Raw genomic sequence first — 22,633 nt, forward strand, 5'->3', positions numbered from 1 at the left:
ATGTTAAAGCAATGAAAAAAAGATAAGCAAAAACACCAAAGGAATTGTTTAAGGCATTGCTTTATCACTTCAAGAAGGGCTTAATCAGGTGAGTGTGTCTGTACCGACATATTCTGGAGGAGGAGCGGACGGCATGCCACACCCACCCTCTATACTAACCTCAACTCTCTATAGCAGGGTGAAACTTTGGAGCACGGCTCCATCCCCCATGAATATTTCTGCTCCATTCATGATGCTGGTTGAGAAACTGTAGGGTTATGCCTCCTAACATGACTGATATCAAAAATAGGCAGCTATCACATTTTTCTAGATGGCCCATGTTTTAAACTGTCTGACCGTTTCAACCGGTTATTGTGTCTGCTCTCTGCCTAACCTCATTTGGGCGGCTTACTCTCTCCCTTACAGGTCTGCTCAAGAATCTGAGCTGATGCTGTTGACCAGGGTCTGCCATCTACTCCAGGATCAGGTTGTCACCATCTACACTGATTCTCATTCTGCATTTGGGGTTGCTCATGACTTCAATAAGATTTGTCACTCCGGGGGTTTCGTGTCTTGGAAGGTAAGCCCATTTCTAATCCAGGACTAGTGTCTGCAACTTTGTCTGCATGTACACTACCAGCTTGGCTGGCTATCATAATGGTCAAGGGTCATGACTCAACCTCTGAGTCTGACACGGCCACTGGCAATGCTTCAGCAGATGAGATTCCACGTTGGGCAGCTGTTAATGCCCCCTCATGCCCATACACTATATCCTCGATGTGTGAAGCTATCGCCATGTTTTCTCATTGCTTTGTGCCGAATAATATCAACCTGCATTTCTTACAAACTCAGAGTACACAACAGGACTGCTCTCACTGGGTTGATTAGGGCTGTAGTCCTGATTAAAATGGTCTAATGGCGTGTCACCCTTCCTAAATCTATTTTTCCATTTCTTGTGCGTCATTTTCATGGGATTTCACATGTTGCACAAAGGGGGAGTGATGGCTAGCATTCAAAAAACAGTTTTGTATTCCTGCAAAACGTCTCACTGTAAAACTCCTCCTAGATTGCTTTTTAACCTGTGCCAGAAGCAACCAGGGTAAAACACAAGCCAAATATGATGCCTTACCGGCTCCAGAATATCGCTTTCAGTGTCTACAGATAGACTTTATGCACATTCCACCTTGTGGTCAGTTGAAGTACTTGCTAGTGATTGTAGGCAGGTTTTCCAAGTGCACTGAGGCATTTCCTTGTTCTAAGGAAGACTTTCAACAGGCCTGTCATCACACTGGAACTTACACTAACTTCATTTAGATTTAAAAAACTGATCAAAATGTTTCCTCCTTCATTTAAATCATCACATCCGTGTTCAGGGAATTCTTGCATCCTTACGGGACTCCCAGGAAGTTCAAGAAACACGTGTAAGAGCCCTGCTGTTCACACTGCTTTTTGTAACCCTATTCAGATATTTCTATCAACAAAAATTCAAAAGAAAAAGAACAACAAAACTCCCCAAAACTGTGCAAACCATCTTAAAACAATAAAGCTGTTCTAGGTACAGCTGCAATTTAGCGAATCCTGAAAAATGTATTTCATCAGTTCCACTCCTTGGGCCTCTGTGTTTCTTTGCTCCTATAAGGCTTGTCTTGTACATATTTGTTTGTTGGTGGAGTTGTTTGTGTTAACATTGCTTGTTTACACTCACCTGCTGTCAGAGGGTATATGTATTTTTTCTGTCATTTAGGCATCTGATAAAGTGACAAAAGAATTAATCTACAAAACCAGACTGAGTCGATCTACTAATAGGTGGTAGCGTTGTAACACTGACAGTGGTAGAAAAGAGAAATTTTTTAAAACCAGAATTTATTTTTCACGTTACATTCTATATTAAATAAAAAATAAATTTACTTCAGATCTCAAGGCACAGCTGTCTACTGTATGGAAAATAGTAAATTGTTAATAAATAGATTTAATTAAGTATTGAACGCAGAACATTCGCATTGGCTGAATGAACCTTTCACTCTTCTGTCATGTCTATCTGCCTAACTATCAGGTGTTTGTGTGTTTTTACTCACTCACTCACTCACTCACTCACTCACTCACTCACTCACTATCTGTCTCTCTCAATGTCACATTCTCTCACTCTCATTCTTGCATGCTGGCCTTCGGTAACACTGCCCTCCACCACCTGCACCTCCCGTTCTCCACCTGTACCTTGTGGCCTCTGCCCCCTGCCCTTCCACCCCACCTGGCTGACTGAGTGAGTACTTGGCCATTCCAGCCAATCCAAGCATCAGGGTCAGCTGTTACAGAGGACAGACGAGTGTCACACAGTACACTGATCTAAGCCCTCTATTCACCCCTACACTGTTCTAAGCCCTCTATTCAGCCCTACACTGATCTAAGCCCTCTATTCACCCCTACACTGATCTAAGCCCTCTATTCACCCCTACACTGATCTAAGCCCTCTATTCACCCCTACACTGATCTAAGCCCTCTATTCAGCCCTACACTGATCTAAGCCCTCTATTCAGCCCTACACTGATCTAAGCCCTCTATTCACCCCTACACTGATCTAAGCCCTCTATTCACCCCTACACTGATCTAAGCCCTCTATTCACCAGTACACTGATCTAAGCCCTCTATTCACTAGTACACTGATCTAAGCGCTCTATTCACCAGTACACTGATCTAAGCGCTCTATTCACCCCTACACTGATCTAAGCGCTCTATTCACCCCTACACTGATCTAAGCCCTCTATTCACCCCTACACTGATCTAAGCCCTCTATTCACCAGTACACTGATCTAAGCCTTCTATTCACCCCTACACTGATCTAAGCCCTCTATTCACCCCGACACTGATCTAAGGCCTCTATTCACCCCTACACTGATCTAAGCCCTCTATTCACCCCTCTATACACTGATCTAAGCCCTCTATTCACCAGTACACTGATCTAAGCGCTCTATTCACCAGTACACTGATCTAAGCCCTCTATTCACCCCTACACTGATCTAAGCCCTCTATTCACCCCTACACTGATCTAAGCCCTCTATTCACCCCTACACTGATCTAAGCCCTCTATTCACCCCTACACTGATCTAAGCCCTCTATTCACCCCTACACTGATCTAAGCTCTCTATTTTCCAGTGTACTGTAATGATACATTGCAAACTGCCCTGACTACCCTGTCAGAAATGCAGAGCTCCAGTGTGAGATCTGTCATCAACTCCACTAGCCAGTAGTCTGGCAGGAATTATCCACAAAGCATCAGCTATTATGGATCTCTGTATGGACCTCCGTTCTCAGACGAGGACCATGGCAAGACTTTAAGGCCCATGCAGTCAAGACCACATCTTGTTTTATTAATGGACTAAACAAGGTGCAGTTTGTTTGAGTCGAAACATCTGGTTTATGAAGCTCATGTGATACACCCATCATCTTTAACCCAAACTGGATCAACTGCACCGGTCGTTGAAGCTATGGCGGCATTCACGACAAATAAACAAAGAAGGATATATGACTGGAGGAGAGCGGCTCAAAGTGGTGTGTGTTTTACTGCTTGCGGTGAGCTAGGAGAGTGGTGGATGTTGTATAAAGGCTTTTCGCCAGATACTTATGACACAAGAGTATGTGTCCCTGAACTATTTCCCTAAGGAGAGAGAGCATGAGGGGAAAACAAGAAAGAAAAGAGCCTGAGATTTGGAGAAACATGTTTACCCTCAGCACATCTTTGTCTGGCTTCCATGAACAAAGTTGAAGCTCTCAGATGAATACAATCTTCTGAAAGGCACAAACAGGGATTGAAACTGTGGGCTTTGGTTTATAAAACTAACACCTTGCTACTTGGCCATCATGCCTTAGAAGCAAGTCATGAACTGGTCTTTAACAATGCACGAGCTTGCACCTTAAGTCTGACAGTAGAAAAGCCTTGAAAGGGTTGGAAGTTACTAAAATATTGACAGCCTTCTGACTCATGAGTAACTGTCATTGGAAGCTGATCGTGCACTATCGATAGCATCAGCATAAAGCACAGCTGTATATGCTTCCAAAATGAACCCCTTCTAGAGAGGATATATCTAAATTCTAAAGCACATGCAGTTATTCTAAAGATCAGTCAACTAGGCTGGAGGTGCTGAGTATGGAACCAAGGACCTCTGACATGCAAAGTATGCACTCTAGCACTGAGCTACACTCCCACCACTCTCAAACTTTGAGGTAATAACGCTAAAAAGAATATCTGCAACTGTTTGTCAGCTAATTTGCAGGAGTCAAATGTGTAGCAGAAACGTTGCGTTGGGTGCCTGAGGACTGTTCAATTTCTCAATCAACATTTTGGTGTAGTCAACCAGGATCACGTCCATGTCACCTCAAAGAGAAACACCTGGGTTACCTCTGGCACATGGGGTGGTAAATAGTCTACCATAAATTACCTCAAATGGTGACAATTTGGTGGTGGCACTGGGCATCATTCTGATCTCACAACACTGCTGACCACCTTGTGCTCAGATTCAGAGGTTGTGTCATGACCCTTGACCTTTACGATAGCCAGCCGAGCTGGTAGTGTACATGCAGACAAAAGTGCAGAGACTAGTCCTGGATTAGATATGGGTTTACCGTCTGAGCTGCGGAACCTCCTGGAGTGCCAAATTTTACCCAAGTCATGAACAACCCCAAACGCATAACAGGAGTCAGTGTATATGGTGACAAACTGATCCTGGAATAGATGGCAGGCCCTGGTCAATGCCATTAGTTCAGCTGCTTGAGAAGACCTGTAAAGGACAGAGTGAGCCTCCCAAATGAGGTTACGCAGAAATCAGACAGAATAACCACAGACAATTTCAGAGTCAGACGGTTTAAAACATGAGCCATCTACAAAAATGTGATAGCCGCCTTCCAGCAGCGTGCTAGAAAGTTCAGAACGCATGCTAGAGGACTCATGGATAACCTCCATGCAGTCATGGGGCACAGAGTCAGCAGAATGATTTAGCGATGTCAAAAATGATTGTAACAGACTAGGTGAGCGCAGGGTCATGTGTGATTTAATGGTTAAGTTCCGAGTGGCACAGAGGATGGCCTCAAGGCCTGAACGTTGCTGTGCTGTCATGTGCTGTGTTTGAATGTTATTCAGAATAGTAATAACTTGATGTGAAGTGTGAAGAACCATTGGATGAGACAGTGCCAATTTCTCTACGTCAGTGACCAGCAGGGCAGAGGCAGCCACGGCGCGTAAGCAGGCCGGCATGCCTTGAACGACCGAATCAAAAGGTTTGGAAAGGTAGGCCACAGGTTGATAACTGCCACCATGCTCCTGGGCCAGGACACCCATGGCTGTGGAGCCGTTTTCAGAAACGTAAAGGTGGAAGGTCAGATTATAATTTGGTAGGCCAATTTCAGATTCCTGAATGAGTGATACATGGGTTGAGTCCAGACCAATGTATCAGTACAGTTTTTTCCACAGCCGTTCCTGAGGACTTTATCATGAAACTCAACATGGGTTGTTTTGTGTTGGGCGGAGGGATGTCACGTATGATTCCCCACACTCATTAGAGAAAGGTACTGTAAGTATTTGAGATTAAATATTGTTCTTATAATTTTATTTCTGGAGTTTAAGTTTAATGTTTATCTTGCCAGGAAAGTTTGTTTATTTTAACTAAGTAGGTAAAACAAAGTAGATAAAGAGAAAAATTAACTTACCTGTGATTACTTTTGTGGAGAAGCTTCCATGTTGTTTTAGAGTGAAAAGAAACTGTAGCCTGTGTTGAAGGGGACTTTTATGGGGAATTTTCCTTCCCAAAGAAAGGAAGTGATGTCACATAATTTCCTGTGGTGATGTTTCCTTATATATGTTTCTAAGGGAAAATTCACTAGAGTTGTGTTTTGAAGTTGATTGATGTTGGAGAATTTATGATTGCTGGATTTTTTCCCCTTGAACTTGTAAATACTTGTAAATACTGCATTTTCCTTTTTTTGAATATTTTTGTTTGTTTTTTATTGGCTATGGATTTTTTGTTTGCACTGGACTACTGAGAGCCAATAAATACCTTTTCTTTTGTATCCACTAGGAGTGTATCCGTGTGTCTTTACTAGTGGACCATTGCAATGATATTTCCATATGTGCAGGATTAAAATACTCTACAAATAAATGCTCTTAAAATAGTCCATAAATAAATATTCTTAAATACTCCACAAATAAGTACTCTTTAAATACTGTACAAACAAATCATCTTAAAATACTCCACAAATAAATGAGTCCAGTCTGTGTTTGAAGAAAGCAAGAGTGTTAGTTCGTCCCTGCATCTGGGAGACAGGTCAGAGAAGAGGGAATGGAGAGGGCATGAAGCATTTAAGGCTCACACTTTATAATAACGATAGTTTATAGAGCATTTATATGCTTGTAATTCATAATGAACTAATCATGAACTAATGAGTTAGTGTTATTCATCATGAATTAATATATTAGTGATCATTTATAAGATGTATCTAAGCTCTCACTTCATAATTATCTGATCATGAACAGATCAGGAAGTCAGATGTTATGCTTAATTGGGTTTTTAAGCGTTATTCTTTATTAGATAATGAATTGTGCCATTGCATACGTGCAGGAACAATGGAACTGCATTTAGTTAAAGTAAATGTTCAGAATGTTGTTAGGTTACTGTGTGTAGGGTTTGGAGTTGGGGCTCCAGGGGCTTTAGGTGGCAGGTCGTTTTTCCTAGAATAACAAGTGGACCAGTGGAGTGGAGCTTCAGGTGCAACCTGCTTAACCTCCATCCTTTAAGAGGCCTGGAAGACAAGCATCAAGACTCCTTGTTGTAGCCCTGCAGGTGGTGAAGTTTCTCTGGTTGTCTGAACACCAGAGTCCCTCATTGTCTTCATACGCCGACTGAAGATGCACTTACCTGAACATTAGTTTTGCACTTATTAAATCTTATTAAAAAATAAAAAAGTTTTAATTGCATTTATGAAATATGCTATTGTGTTATGCACAACAAAGTCACTCTGGATAAGAGAGTCTGCTAAACACCTTAAATGTTAATGTAAATATGTATGTTACAATTTCAGAATTAATGGTGACCAATTCAGGAATTCAGAGGATATGCACCATTAGTTAATATATTATTAAAATGACAGCTTTATTAATCCTGGCTCCTAAGAATCTTTGTGAACCTGTTAAAATAATTAAAAAGTGTAGTCATACAAATTATTTGTTAAACAGTAACAAACAGCAGCTGTAGTTTCTAAATTACTTGTCATATAGAAATTGTCTGTAGCATTTTACAGCCGCTAAGGTGAAAACTATTCAATATACACGAATATCTATAAATGTCTGTAGGCCATTTATAAACGACACACTTTCAAATAAACTTATCATTTGAAGTTGTCTGTTAAGAAATGTATAAATTACTTGGTAATATTTTATAAAACACACATTAAAAAAAAGACTTGATGTCTTCAGACTAATGTGCTTGTTAATAAATATGCAATAGTAGGAGTTCTCATTCATGGAGTTTTCCAAGATCATGAATGAATCGTCCTAGAGGACCATTATTGTGTTTTTTGCTAGCCGTTCATACATTTCTATCTCCGGTTACCTCTAAGCCTCCAAACAGTTTCCTTGTATGTTCTCCAGGCCCTCCGTATATTCTACGTGTGAGCCCCTGTAGGAGCATCCATGTATGATATACTGTGGTTAGCTGTGTAATGTCTGTAGCCAAGCTGAGACAGAGCCTGCTGGTAGACACACCACTCACCACTGAGGATTGTGGATCGCCTCCTTACATGCTGAATGATAAGTGGCACTAGTTCCCTTCTGGACCTTCTCTGAACTAGGTGAAGAACTGGCTGTCTTTGTTTAGTGTGGACAGCATTTTCACCAAGCATCCCAGAGACCCACTGCCTCCTCCACAACGCCCGGCCATCCGCCCTCTTCCATACCGTGTAACATAAAAAGTAAAGCATTATTACATTAATTAAGAACTATTAACAAGATGAAAAAATTACAGATATGAAGCATGAAGACTTGTATGTCCATTATACATTATTAAGACTATACAAAATTCTATACCCACATAAAAGATGCACCTGCATTTCTTTTATGCCTGAAGTTACTCTCATCTATGACAGTGAACTGTCTGCATCCTCCTTTCCTTCTTCTGAGTTCTTCCATCGCCACCACACAAGCCTCTCTCACTTTCTTAGACAATTTTGACAAGAAACTTGAGAAAACCTGAAGGGACATAATGGTGCTAAATTGATTAAATAACTGAATAAATGGATTTAACACTTAGTAAGATATTGAATGTACTCAGTAAAATTGTAAAGTTTATTTGTTAATTAAGTTAATTTGGTCATGTGAACTGCTCTGGTTATTTTGCTTCTTTTAATCAAACAATTTACTTGATTTGAATAAAACCAATTAACCTGCTCGTTACACATGGATGTTTGCGGTTGCACCATTAAAATATTTCAGCACTGCAGAAAGTATCTAGATGTGCTGAACAAAAATCTGTTTGATTACAGTTCAAATGGCCACTCAGTCCACACTTGTTGTATAAAGTAAGACATATAAGCCTGCGTGTGTTAGCTGCTCCCACCTATACGTTGTAAATTAAAGTTACACTAAAACATCTAAGTAAGCTCGTTAGTCTACCATTCACATCAGTCCCAGCAGTCGCTGTTGTGTAGTTTCATTTTATGATGACAAAGATCGCATTTAATCTCTTTGTAGTACTTTCTTATTTTGCAGCCACTTTATACTTTTTAAATGTTTCCTTTTTTATTTTTTGCCCTCCATCAACTTCCTCAATTTCTTCGGCATTTTGGTCCAATTAAAACCGGATGTGTCCCCTTTACATTTGTTATAGTGGAATTTATGGCATTCCAGATTCTCATCGAGTGTACAAGATTTTAAACTTAACAATGCAATGAGTAATACATCCAAATATTTTTATATATTGTGTATGCTTATATTCAGCAGACACATTCATATTTTCTGGACAAACAGCTCTTTGTGAATTTCATATAAACCATCAACAGTAAAGGTGGAGCGTTCGTGGACGTTGGAGTTCATTCAGGTCTGCGCATCTAATGAGGAGACGCCGGTACAGGTGTGTTTGGAGTCGGATGACAGTGGAGATCAGCACAGCACCTGACGCTCGTCCTCACAGTACACAAAGATGAGGAGAGTTCACAGTTCAGAGAGAAAACCAGGGCAAAAATCATCAAAAAACAAAACAAAACAGCCAAGACACTGGAGAGAAATACAGATGGAGAGGCTGGAACAGGTCAATGCTGTACTGTACTGTAGCTACAGTGCAGCTTAAACTAGCGTTAGCTAGAAATCAACATTAGCAAATGTGTTTTCAGTAGCTTTCTTGAATACTAACATTAGTGGGTTATGCTTGAACAACGCCATGGTAGTTCACCGTCTTTATGACCTTTAGTACATTTTATTCAGTATGAGTGGAATCTGAACACATCCGCTTTGTTAGATTACTCTGAAAGAAAGCTGTCGTACGTTAGCCAACTAGCTAGTAAACTAGCGCGACTGGAAAAGGTGCCGAACACCAGCTGACTGTCTCCGGATTACAGTGGAGATCAGCACAGCCGGTTTCTCCTGTTGTCTGAAGTTTAGCCCTTCGATCCGTTTTCGGTAGGTTTTACGCTCTGGTTCTTTACCTGGCTTTTATTCCCCGTCTACGTACGTCAAGAATGTAAAAGTGAGATTTAATGGGCGAAATTAGCAGGCACAACCGACCGACCGAGCTAGCTCGCTAAATCGGTCGCTCGTCTCGGTCATTTATGTGTAAAATACAGTGTGTCTGACTGTCTGGCTAGATGACATTAAAATGGCTGATTAAATGCACCCAGTTAGCTTGCATGCGTGTCCGAAGTGGTGCTTCACAACTCGAGATCGACCGTATTGCTGTATTGTCTGTACTGTATGTATTGCAGACGTGCAGCGGTGTACCGCGTTCATTGTAAGTGTTCACTAAGCAAACCGCGACCGTGTCGGTACTATTCTATATGTGGCACTGATGTGTGTGTTCTTCTTTCTACAGTTTGGGTATCGACTATGGATTCAAGTAAGTAGCCTGTCAAAGATTTATGCGTGCGCATGTCGTATTTTGTCTCCACAGACGTGCGTGCGCACGATGTCTCTTCCTCTCGTTACCTTTTGGACAGAATTGGATTGCTCAGTGGCCCAGCGTCAGCCACCTTGTCCAGGCCGTGTGCCTGGCGATTTGTCCACTTCACCTGGCCGGTCAGACCATCGTCAGGGTGAACAGGTGGGTTGTTGTCATGAGGGACTACAGTGTCATCTAGGACGTAGTCCTCAGCAGCCCCGGCCTCATGGCCCAGACCCGTATTCAACTTGTTGAGTTGAATCTGCAGACACTGACCCAGTGCTGAGTTTACCGGGTTTTATATTTACCTTATTAGCACTGTGGACTATAAAGGCTGAGCACTAATAGGCTGGGCTGCATTTTTCGTTACAGGTACAATGCAAGGAACAAAAAGCAGGAACAGGATGTTCTGCACCTGAGCGTTGGCCAGTCCAACACACCCATGTTGGCCCTGAAACCTCTCCCTCCCGCGCCGAGTAAGCTCCCAGAGCGTCTGACTCACGGGCACCCTGCTTTTGACTTTAACATCCAGCAGGATGTGTCTGGGTAGGCTTCTCAGCGTGTCCGAGGCCAGCCTCCTCTTCCTCCCAGTGAGACCCTAGCACTAATGGATATGTAGATGTCGGAGAGTGATGTCTTATTATTGGTCTTATTTTGGCACAAATATATTTTACCTGGTTTTTCAGTGATAGACACTTCTGACCTTTTTTCAAAAATGCCGGTAACTCAGATACCACAGGTGCAAACTAAAATTAATTTCTTTACTCATAATGTCTTTAATCATATAGTCAATGTGTCAGCAATCCCTCTTCTGGCCAACAGAGGTCCTCCTAATCTGCAGTGCCATGGTATGAAACATTCATTGAAGTTTAGATTTTTGAGGAGTTCAATTAACTCACTGACTCAGTAGCCACGTGTTCTTGTACTATCTTAGTGTTTTTGAAGATGATCTTACATATAAAATATGCATGTTACACCATATACATAAAAGACACATTTTACATGCTTTTTATGTGTAAGACTCATCATCTAATTATAGGAGAAATATAATCTACTTGTGTGTTAATATTTTTAAGTAGCTACTAGTATAAGGCCAGAATGGGAAATGGGAAATATTATATACTTTAACAAGCTTTAATATTACTATGCTTCAGTGTAACCAAAACCATATCTCATAGCTAGAAACACTACCAACCACAATATGAAAGTCCTCTGTAGTGACAGGTGGATCCTTTTGAGTTTCTCTCTGCACTGCACTGGCCAAATCTGTCAGCTTCTTCTGTAGCAGAAAACAAACACATAATACAACATCAAGTTGAAAACAATTTGACCGTGGATGTCTAAGCATTACATAAGCCCAATTTTGGACTGATATATCAGCCCTTTTTTATCTCTGACCATCTTTCAGACTGGGTCACAATCATCCTTCCCTTTGTTGAGTTTTAGCCAACTGAGTAACAAAAAGTGAAGCTAAACAAAACAGAAAAAAAGACTAGTTTGTTTCATACTGTTGAAACGGTAATAAAAAGAGTGTTTACAGGAAAAAGAGGTTTAGCATTGAATTAGACATATTAATAACATAAAACATAAGGTAGTATAGAGATTCTGTGTCTTCTCAGTGTAACGCATTGGCCCGAGTGCAGAAGGGTGTGGAGCAGGATGCACAGACTCTCTCGACGTGGACATAAAACATAAAAACTATAGTGGCACTCCCATATAACGCAAACAGTGAACATAGAGACACTTAACACTAACAATTTTTAACATTAACACAAGCTAGACAAACATGGTTATGAATGTTGCATTTAAACATAAACTCATGAACAACACGCTACATCAACAATGACCAACAACACTGCACACACTGATGCAGGTTTAAATACACAAAGACAAACAAGGCGCAGGTGTGTGCAGGTGTGGATACAAACAAAGATCCACTCGCTGCACGTGGCGGGCCAAACCATGTGACTTGGGAGAGGCGAGTGTTCTGTTACAGAACCCCCTCCCAAGGGGCACGGCTCCTGACGCATTCTTCCAGTGAACACGAGTCTCAGGACACCGTGTACATGTACACACAAGCAGCTGCCTGGGAGAAAGGCAAGCTCTGTCTCTCTCAGGGCAGTCCGGTACACCCCCAACAACGTTACGCCTGTAGATGTACAAAAGTTGTAAACACAAACAAACAATAGCGCCCACACACAAACATATAAGGCGCTGTGACATGGTGCCCGCTGTCTGCGCAGGCACCTTGTACGTGTCCGTGGCCTCAATGGACATGCGGGGGTGCACGTCCGCCCCGGTTCCAGACGTGCTACCTCCCCCAACGGTCCTCCACTCGCCTGACACTCTAGGAGCATCCCAGCGGCGGTTTGCCTCCGGGGCGTTGGGCAGACCCCTCCAGTCTCGCTGCTGAGTCCGCTGAAGGGAAGGGACACAGGCTTCAGCTCTGCCCGCTGGAGATCCCGATGGGTCCACCCAACCGCCCTCTTTCTGGTTGTTGGGGTGCATTTCGGTCTTCCTCGGCCCAGGCTCAAGCCCCCCCAGAAATTCTTGGGGGTGTTCCCCTTCACTTCCAGGGTGGACATAGACACCAGTCACGGTCCTCTGCCCAATCTCTTGGGATCCAGGCAGCAGGGCAGTGTGCCTACGCATCTCCCGCTAGGAAGTCTGTCTTTAGCTGTGGTGGTTGGTCATTCTGTAACGCGTTGGCCCGAGTGCTGAAGCGCATAGAGCAGGATGCAGAGACTCTCTCAACGTGGACAAACATTTATTTACATAAAACGTAAAGATTATAGTGGCACTCCCGTGTAACACAAACACTGAACATAGAGACACTTAGCACTAACAATTTTTAACATTAACACAAGGTATACAAAAATGGTTATGAATGTTACATTTAGACATTAACTCACACACCTCCTGCTAGGAAGTCCGTCATTTGCCGAGGGAGTAAGCGTCCTGTGGTGGTTTGTCATTCTGTAATGTTGCTGCTGGCCTGAGCGCCGTAAGGCATGGGCCAGGACACACAGACTACCTTGACTTTGTGAAACATTTATTAACATTAAACACGGAAAACACAAGTGGCAATCACATACAACTATAACAGTGAACATTATTAAACATTCAACATATCAAGCTGTACTCAGAGGCCTTGGGATGTCTCTGCAGATTTGGTAGCTAGGCAATAAATAATGAAAATGCCTCAGAGAGAGAGAGATAGAGAGAGATGGAACGAGAGAGAGAATGGACTCAATAAATCTCTCAGTCCATGCTTTTACTATTACTAGCTAATTACTTTTCATTTCCTAGCCTAGGTCCAGTTCAGACAGTGCACCATCTGTGTATAGCATCTAGCACCAAGGGGTTATTGAGCTGGTCCTTTCTGAGTTATGAAAGCTCCATCGATGAGACTGGCTGTGTGCTGGGCTGGTGACATAGATGGAAAACTGTATTGTTTTTGTCATGGTTTTAAAAATAATGCACAGTGAAATGTACCCCTGGGTCAAATTGCTTAGCTATAGTATGAATCATCTGATTAGGAACCAGATAAGTCAAAACAATGACTTGGGCAAGTGTTTAGGGCTCTAGGTCTCTGGTGATAAATATCTTGGTCAGCCCATTTAACAGTGTGTCTGTAGCTTTTCATTAACTTTTTATTGCTTATTGGTCACTGTGTATTGCCTTTTCTTACTACTCAGTTTGAAATATCAACAAATAGGACAGAACAAAACATTATCTTTATGCTATGGTCAACTAGTGTTACTGGCAAACCCAAAGAAATTGGTTAGAGTGGGGATGGTTTTGAAGTCGTATCAGCAAAAATTAGCATAACATAGATGTTTGTAACTTTGGGATTCGCCTGTCTACTGAACTTTTGGATGAAGAAGTCACGGAGCTGCTTTCTCAGTAGGACTCTGCTCTGAGTCTCCCTCCTTAAATGTAAGATATATTTTCTTCAGTAATTTGTGGCCTTTAGAATGGCTCCCTTAATTACAGCTATAATAGTGTTCATGCCAGCTGTGTTGAATCGCACAACGATGTCAGAATCTGGCACAATTTAACTGTGGAACTAGGTGGAGAGAATCTGACTAGCAGTACATTGGTAAGGTTTGATGCATATCCCAAGATAAGTCATAAAGCCTTGAGTAAAGATGAAGGCTAAGAGAGCAAAAGTTATTTAATTCTTCAAAGATGAATACTAAACGTACAATTCTGGCAAACCATGTCAATTACAATCCATTATACTGATGTGTTTATTTGATTCACTGGAAGACAACGAGTGACTTGTGTTTGGAACATAGTCTTCCTTCCCAAAGTTATACTGACTTCTTATTCTGACATTTTTTAAACATGTACAGACAGTTTTATTCCCTGGAAAGTAACATATACACACACAGACAGACACACACACAAACACACATATATCAGATATTTTGTCAACTTTCAAATATAAAAGGCACAGCACTAATTTCAAATATAACAGTGTACTGTTTTTATTTTAGCTCTGCACAAAGAGCGTACAGCATGTATGTGCATATACGTGTACACGTGTGTTCAACCGTGTTATACACAATGCTGCAGTGGCCTGCTCTGCTTCAGCTTGCTCTTTACTGTGCTACACTTGACAGAGAGCTTTTCATGCTGCCTCTTGAGAATGTCTAGTTGGCTCTGCAGGTCCTCGCATGCATCCTTCACCTTCTCAAAATCCTGGAGCAGCTTCTTGTTTCTCAGCAGGCTGCAGCGCTGGTACAGGCGCAGATTGTCTGCACGCAGCTTGTCTTTAGCTATCATTACCCCTGCCAGAGCTTTCCGTTTGGTGCCGATCATTGCCTTTATCTTGGCCAGATTGGCTAGTTTGGCCTGGATCTCCAGCTCCACAAAGTTGATCGTTTCCTTGAGATGTGACTGGAACTGAGAGTGGAGGTACACAATACTGAGATTATTTTCTATGCATTCAAGACTCTACTGTACAATACATCTTCCCATCCTACTCCGTGGCAATAAATTTATTGCATTTTCAGTTTTAAATGGGGGCTCGAAATTTCCAAGTTTTGTGGTGGGATTTATGGGATGGGTCTTGTTATTTTTTCAAGTCTACTTGACAGTTCCATGGCTATCTAAAAAATCAACAGAAATTGCACCCACATTAGTCTTAATCTACTGAGTTTTATAGGACGTCATACCTCTCTAGTGCTGGTAATTCCTTTCTTTATTCGAATAATCTCCTCTTCATACTCCAAGATCATAGTCTTATAATTCTCATTTTCAAACTTCAGTTTTTCACACTTTGTCCTCTCCTCCAGTTCTCTAATAGATTCTTCCCGGCTTTGTACCCTCATCTGCAGCGCAAGGTTCCGTATTTTTGCAGCAGTGAGCTTATTCTCCGTCTTCTGCTCAGCTGCAAGGAGCCGTTTCACTTCAACAAGAGCTGCTCGCTTCCCCAGCCGCCGGGCGAGAGCCGCAACGACTACTTCTTGCATCATCATGATGAAGGCTTGATATTCACAGTCCCACTGCTTCTTCTTCTCCTGGCACCGGGGCCGGAGTTCTTCAACTTGCTGCTGGTAGAGCTGTGATTTGCGCTGCCACTGCAACTTTAGGTCCTCTAGAATTTTTAGCTGGTCCTGGTAGCCATGGCGACTCCGCCTTGTACACACAGGCATTGGCACGTTTTCCCTTTCCAACCAGTCAGCTATTATCATCTGCTGCTCGCTGTTCAACTGGCAGAGTTCATCCCTTTCTGACAGGAGGCTCTGCAGAAGCGCTTGGTGTTCCTTATACTCAGCTTCAAGATTATATCTCTCCATCTCCAGCTGCTCTTTGGAAGATTCAATGTCATGACATCCATCCAGACCAGTCTTCTGCAGCTGCTCATCTGAACCTAAAATTACAGGGCAGAGTTATACTAAAGAATCATCCAGTTCTATTAATTAACAGATGGCAACAGCTAATTTTGCCCTCTTGAAATTGAGCTATGTTCAGATGAGAAGGCTCAGTTTAAAAATATATTACGACTCTTCATATGAAACCATGTGTTAAAAACCAACAGGAATGAATTGCCATGTAATTTTCTCTAGAATGTATAGAATTTATAGTTCTTTACCTTTTTTTCTCTGAAATGGTAGTGGATGGCTACCATTGATTGGAGGTAGAACAAGTTGAGCAAAATGTGTGCTGCCTCTAGTTTCTGGGCTGTGCACACCCACATCAAGAGCCTAAACAAAGTATACAAGGTATTTTTCACACAAGAATCTACATACTGACACACAAGCACACATAACCATACACAACCTTCCATCATAGCCAAACAACGTTTTATTAAAATGTACTAAAAATGTATTTCTATTAGTTTCTTTCTTGAGGCACCAGTACAAATATTTTTAAGGTATCCCATATCATTTAAAGATTCAAAAACACATGCTCCTTCATTTCAGCATTTAAATGAAATGTGTATACACGTACCTGAACATTGTTTGCTTTCTGAGCACTGTGGTTTGGTCTTATTGGTGGCAGCTTTGTGCAGCCACCTTTCCTCTGTTCCATATCTACTGGCGCCTCTCGTCTTTTGATGTGAATTCTAAAGATCGATAAGCCTTTTAGTTTTTGGGGAACAGACCTCAGCCAATTACAATAAGCAGCAACGAAGCAAATGAGTACTATGGGAATGGTGACAGGCGTGATTAATGTGATAACTTGTGTGACTTCACAGCCCCTTTATTACATCATAATTATGCCACAAGTACCATCTCTACATCAATATCAACTTGCTAAACCTGCTAAACCTTGCACGGTTTAAGGTTTTTTCCCCTTTAGATTTTAATCAATTTATCTGCTCATTCAACCACACGGAAATCAAGCCAACGTGTATCAGAAACAGTACACGCTGTATACATCACACGTGTAAAACCTAATAATGAAAGTTGGAAATCCGCACAGATAGCCAAGCTAGCTAGCATGTAGCAGGTGACTCAGGAATGGAGCTGGTATAGATGTGGTCTGCAAGCTAGAGATCAACGCTGCACCCTGCTCTTTAAGAAAATGAGCTTCAACCTTTCAGTAAACAGATTGGGTTTTTGTTGGGCTAAAAACATTTTCTTTATCAAGCTGAACTCAGAGGCCTTCAGATGTCTCTGCAGATTTGCTAGCTAGGCAATAAATAATGAAAATACCTCAGAGAGAGAGAGAGAGAGATAGAGAGAGATGGAACGAGAGAGAGAATGGTCTCAATAAATCTCTCAGTCCATGCTTTTACTATTACTAACTAATTACTTTTCATTTCCTAGCCTAGGTCCAGTTCAGACAGTGCACCATCTGTGTATAGCATCTAGCACCAAGCGGTTATTGAGCTGGTCCTTTCTGAGTTATGAAAGCTCCATCGATGAGACTGGCTGTGTGCTGGGCTGGTGACATAGATGGAAAACTGTATTGTTTTTGTCATGGTTTTAAAAATAATGCACAGTGAAATGTACTCCTGGGTCAAATTGCTTAGCTATAGTATGAATCATCTGATTAGGAACCAGATAAGTCAAAACAATGACTTGGGCAAGTGTTTAGGGCTCTAGGTCTCTGGTGATAAATATCTTGGTCAGCCCATTTAACAGTGTGTCTGTAGCTTTTCATTAACTTTTTATTGCTTATTGGTCACTGTGTATTGCCTTTTCTTACTACTCAGTTTGAAATATCAACAAATAGGACAGAACAAAACATTATCTTTATGCTATGGTCAACTAGTGTTACTGGCAAACCCAAAGAAATTGGTTAGAGTGGGGATGGTTTTGAAGTCGTATCAGCAAAAATTAGCATAACATAGATGTTTGTAACTTTGGGATTCGCCTGTCTACTGAACTTTTGGATGAAGAAGTCACGGAGCTGCTTTCTCAGTAGGACTCTGCTCTGAGTCTCCCTCCTTAAATGTAAGATATATTTTCTTCAGTAATTTGTGGCCTTTAGAATGGCTCCCTTAATTACAGCTATAATAGTGTTCATGCCAGCTGTGTTGAATCGCACAACGATGTCAGAATCTGGCACAATTTAACTGTGGAACTAGGTGGAGAGAATCTGACTAGCAGTACATTGGTAAGGTTTGATGCATATCCCAAGATAAGTCATAAAGCCTTGAGTAAAGATGAAGGCTAAGAGAGCAAAAGTTATTTAATTCTTCAAAGATGAATACTAAACGTACAATTCTGGCAAACCATGTCAATTACAATCCATTATACTGATGTGTTTATTTGATTCACTGGAAGACAACGAGTGACTTGTGTTTGGAACATAGTCTTCCTTCCCAAAGTTATACTGACTTCTTATTCTGACATTTTTTAAACATGTACAGACAGTTTTATTCCCTGGAAAGTAACATATACACACACAGACAGACACACACACAAACACACATATATCAGATATTTTGTCAACTTTCAAATATAAAAGGCACAGCACTAATTTCAAATATAACAGTGTACTGTTTTTATTTTAGCTCTGCACAAAGAGCGTACAGCATGTATGTGCATATACGTGTACACGTGTGTTCAACCGTGTTATACACAATGCTGCAGTGGCCTGCTCTGCTTCAGCTTGCTCTTTACTGTGCTACACTTGACAGAGAGCTTTTCATGCTGCCTCTTGAGAATGTCTAGTTGGCTCTGCAGGTCCTCGCATGCATCCTTCACCTTCTCAAAATCCTGGAGCAGCTTCTTGTTTCTCAGCAGGCTGCAGCGCTGGTACAGGCGCAGATTGTCTGCACGCAGCTTGTCTTTAGCTATCATTACCCCTGCCAGAGCTTTCCGTTTGGTGCCGATCATTGCCTTTATCTTGGCCAGATTGGCTAGTTTGGCCTGGATCTCCAGCTCCACAAAGTTGATCGTTTCCTTGAGATGTGACTGGAACTGAGAGTGGAGGTACACAATACTGAGATTATTTTCTATGCATTCAAGACTCTACTGTACAATACATCTTCCCATCCTACTCCGTGGCAATAAATTTATTGCATTTTCAGTTTTAAATGGGGGCTCGAAATTTCCAAGTTTTGTGGTGGGATTTATGGGATGGGTCTTGTTATGTTTTCAAGTCTACTTGACAGTTCCATGGCTATCTAAAAAATCAACAGAAATTGCACCCACATTAGTCTTAATCTACTGAGTTTTATAGGACGTCATACCTCTCTAGTGCTGGTAATTCCTTTCTTTATTCGAATAATCTCCTCTTCATACTCCAAGATCATAGTCTTATAATTCTCATTTTCAAACTTCAGTTTTTCACACTTTGTCCTCTCCTCCAGTTCTCTAATAGATTCTTCCCGGCTTTGTACCCTCATCTGCAGCGCAAGGTTCCGTATTTTTGCAGCAGTGAGCTTATTCTCCGTCTTCTGCTCAGCTGCAAGGAGCCGTTTCACTTCAACAAGAGCTGCTCGCTTCCCCAGCCGCCGGGCGAGAGCCGCAACGACTACTTCTTGCATCATCATGATGAAGGCTTGATATTCACAGTCCCACTGCTTCTTCTTCTCCTGGCACCGGGGCCGGAGTTCTTCAACTTGCTGCTGGTAGAGCTGTGATTTGCGCTGCCACTGCAACTTTAGGTCCTCTAGAATTTTTAGCTGGTCCTGGTAGCCATGGCGACTCCGCCTTGTACACACAGGCATTGGCACGTTTTCCCTTTCCAACCAGTCAGCTATTATCATCTGCTGCTCGCTGTTCAACTGGCAGAGTTCATCCCTTTCTGACAGGAGGCTCTGCAGAAGCGCTTGGTGTTCCTTATACTCAGCTTCAAGATTATATCTCTCCATCTCCAGCTGCTCTTTGGAAGATTCAATGTCATGACATCCATCCAGACCAGTCTTCTGCAGCTGCTCATCTGAACCTAAAATTACAGGGCAGAGTTATACTAAAGAATCATCCAGTTCTATTAATTAACAGATGGCAACAGCTAATTTTGCCCTCTTGAAATTGAGCTATGTTCAGATGAGAAGGCTCAGTTTAAAAATATATTACGACTCTTCATATGAAACCATGTGTTAAAAACCAACAGGAATGAATTGCCATGTAATTTTCTCTAGAATGTATAGAATTTATAGTTCTTTACCTTTTTTTCTCTGAAATGGTAGTGGATGGCTACCATTGATTGGAGGTAGAACAAGTTGAGCAAAATGTGTGCTGCCTCTAGTTTCTGGGCTGTGCACACCCACATCAAGAGCCTAAACAAAGTATACAAGGTATTTTTCACACAAGAATCTACATACTGACACACAAGCACACATAACCATACACAACCTTCCATCATAGCCAAACAACGTTTTATTAAAATGTACTAAAAATGTATTTCTATTAGTTTCTTTCTTGAGGCACCAGTACAAATATTTTTAAGGTATCCCATATCATTTAAAGATTCAAAAACACATGCTCCTTCATTTCAGCATTTAAATGAAATGTGTATACACGTACCTGAACATTGTTTGCTTTCTGAGCACTGTGGTTTGGTCTTATTGGTGGCAGCTTTGTGCAGCCACCTTTCCTCTGTTCCATATCTACTGGCGCCTCTCGTCTTTTGATGTGAATTCTAAAGATCGATAAGCCTTTTAGTTTTTGGGGAACAGACCTCAGCCAATTACAATAAGCAGCAACGAAGCAAATGAGTACTATGGGAATGGTGACAGGCGTGATTAATGTGATAACTTGTGTGACTTCACAGCCCCTTTATTACATCATAATTATGCCACAAGTACCATCTCTACATCAATATCAACTTGCTAAACCTGCTAAACCTTGCACGGTTTAAGGTTTTTTCCCCTTTAGATTTTAATCAATTTATCTGCTCATTCAACCACACGGAAATCAAGCCAACGTGTATCAGAAACAGTACACGCTGTATACATCACACGTGTAAAACCTAATAATGAAAGTTGGAAATCCGCACAGATAGCCAAGCTAGCTAGCATGTAGCAGGTGACTCAGGAATGGAGCTGGTATAGATGTGGTCTGCAAGCTAGAGATCAACGCTGCACCCTGCTCTTTAAGAAAATGAGCTTCAACCTTTCAGTAAACAGATTGGGTTTTTGTTGGGCTAAAAACATTTTCTTTATCAAGCTGAACTCAGAGGCCTTCAGATGTCTCTGCAGATTTGCTAGCTAGGCAATAAATAATGAAAATACCTCAGAGAGAGAGAGAGAGAGATAGAGAGAGATGGAACGAGAGAGAGAATGGTCTCAATAAATCTCTCAGTCCATGCTTTTACTATTACTAACTAATTACTTTTCATTTCCTAGCCTAGGTCCAGTTCAGACAGTGCACCATCTGTGTATAGCATCTAGCACCAAGCGGTTATTGAGCTGGTCCTTTCTGAGTTATGAAAGCTCCATCGATGAGACTGGCTGTGTGCTGGGCTGGTGACATAGATGGAAAACTGTATTGTTTTTGTCATGGTTTTAAAAATAATGCACAGTGAAATGTACTCCTGGGTCAAATTGCTTAGCTATAGTATGAATCATCTGATTAGGAACCAGATAAGTCAAAACAATGACTTGGGCAAGTGTTTAGGGCTCTAGGTCTCTGGTGATAAATATCTTGGTCAGCCCATTTAACAGTGTGTCTGTAGCTTTTCATTAACTTTTTATTGCTTATTGGTCACTGTGTATTGCCTTTTCTTACTACTCAGTTTGAAATATCAACAAATAGGACAGAACAAAACATTATCTTTATGCTATGGTCAACTAGTGTTACTGGCAAACCCAAAGAAATTGGTTAGAGTGGGGATGGTTTTGAAGTCGTATCAGCAAAAATTAGCATAACATAGATGTTTGTAACTTTGGGATTCGCCTGTCTACTGAACTTTTGGATGAAGAAGTCACGGAGCTGCTTTCTCAGTAGGACTCTGCTCTGAGTCTCCCTCCTTAAATGTAAGATATATTTTCTTCAGTAATTTGTGGCCTTTAGAATGGCTCCCTTAATTACAGCTATAATAGTGTTCATGCCAGCTGTGTTGAATCGCACAACGATGTCAGAATCTGGCACAATTTAACTGTGGAACTAGGTGGAGAGAATCTGACTAGCAGTACATTGGTAAGGTTTGATGCATATCCCAAGATAAGTCATAAAGCCTTGAGTAAAGATGAAGGCTAAGAGAGCAAAAGTTATTTAATTCTTCAAAGATGAATACTAAACGTACAATTCTGGCAAACCATGTCAATTACAATCCATTATACTGATGTGTTTATTTGATTCACTGGAAGACAACGAGTGACTTGTGTTTGGAACATAGTCTTCCTTCCCAAAGTTATACTGACTTCTTATTCTGACATTTTTTAAACATGTACAGACAGTTTTATTCCCTGGAAAGTAACATATACACACACAGACAGACACACACACAAACACACATATATCAGATATTTTGTCAACTTTCAAATATAAAAGGCACAGCACTAATTTCAAATATAACAGTGTACTGTTTTTATTTTAGCTCTGCACAAAGAGCGTACAGCATGTATGTGCATATACGTGTACACGTGTGTGTTCAACCGTGTTATACACAAT

The 22,633-nt window shown here is 41.4% G+C and overlaps 2 protein-coding genes across 2 annotated transcripts; both read right to left on the reverse strand.

The window, feature by feature from the left end:
- Positions 1-12,252: 12,252 nt before the first annotated feature.
- On the reverse strand, positions 12,253-15,772 carry LOC145651827 (cilia- and flagella-associated protein 184-like). The gene is made up of 4 exons (XM_081700186.1): positions 15,293-15,772; positions 14,940-15,020; positions 12,357-12,527; positions 12,253-12,258 (listed from the first exon to the last, which is right to left on the reverse strand). Exons 1-4 carry the CDS (start codon positions 15,770-15,772, stop codon positions 12,253-12,255), a joined length of 738 nt encoding a protein of 245 aa, XP_081556312.1.
- A 517-nt stretch (positions 15,773-16,289) lies between these two features.
- LOC145651836 (cilia- and flagella-associated protein 184-like) lies at positions 16,290-19,746 on the reverse strand. Its single transcript, XM_081700255.1, has 3 exons — positions 19,267-19,746; positions 18,914-18,994; positions 16,290-16,301 (listed from the first exon to the last, which is right to left on the reverse strand). Exons 1-3 carry the CDS (start codon positions 19,744-19,746, stop codon positions 16,290-16,292), a joined length of 573 nt encoding a protein of 190 aa, XP_081556381.1.
- Positions 19,747-22,633: the final 2,887 nt, after the last annotated feature.

This window comes from Electrophorus electricus, chromosome 1 (genome assembly GCF_041902795.1).
Source record: "Electrophorus electricus isolate QZ-2024a chromosome 1, ASM4190279v1, whole genome shotgun sequence".
NCBI classification, from domain to species: Eukaryota; Metazoa; Chordata; class Actinopteri; order Gymnotiformes; family Gymnotidae; genus Electrophorus; species Electrophorus electricus.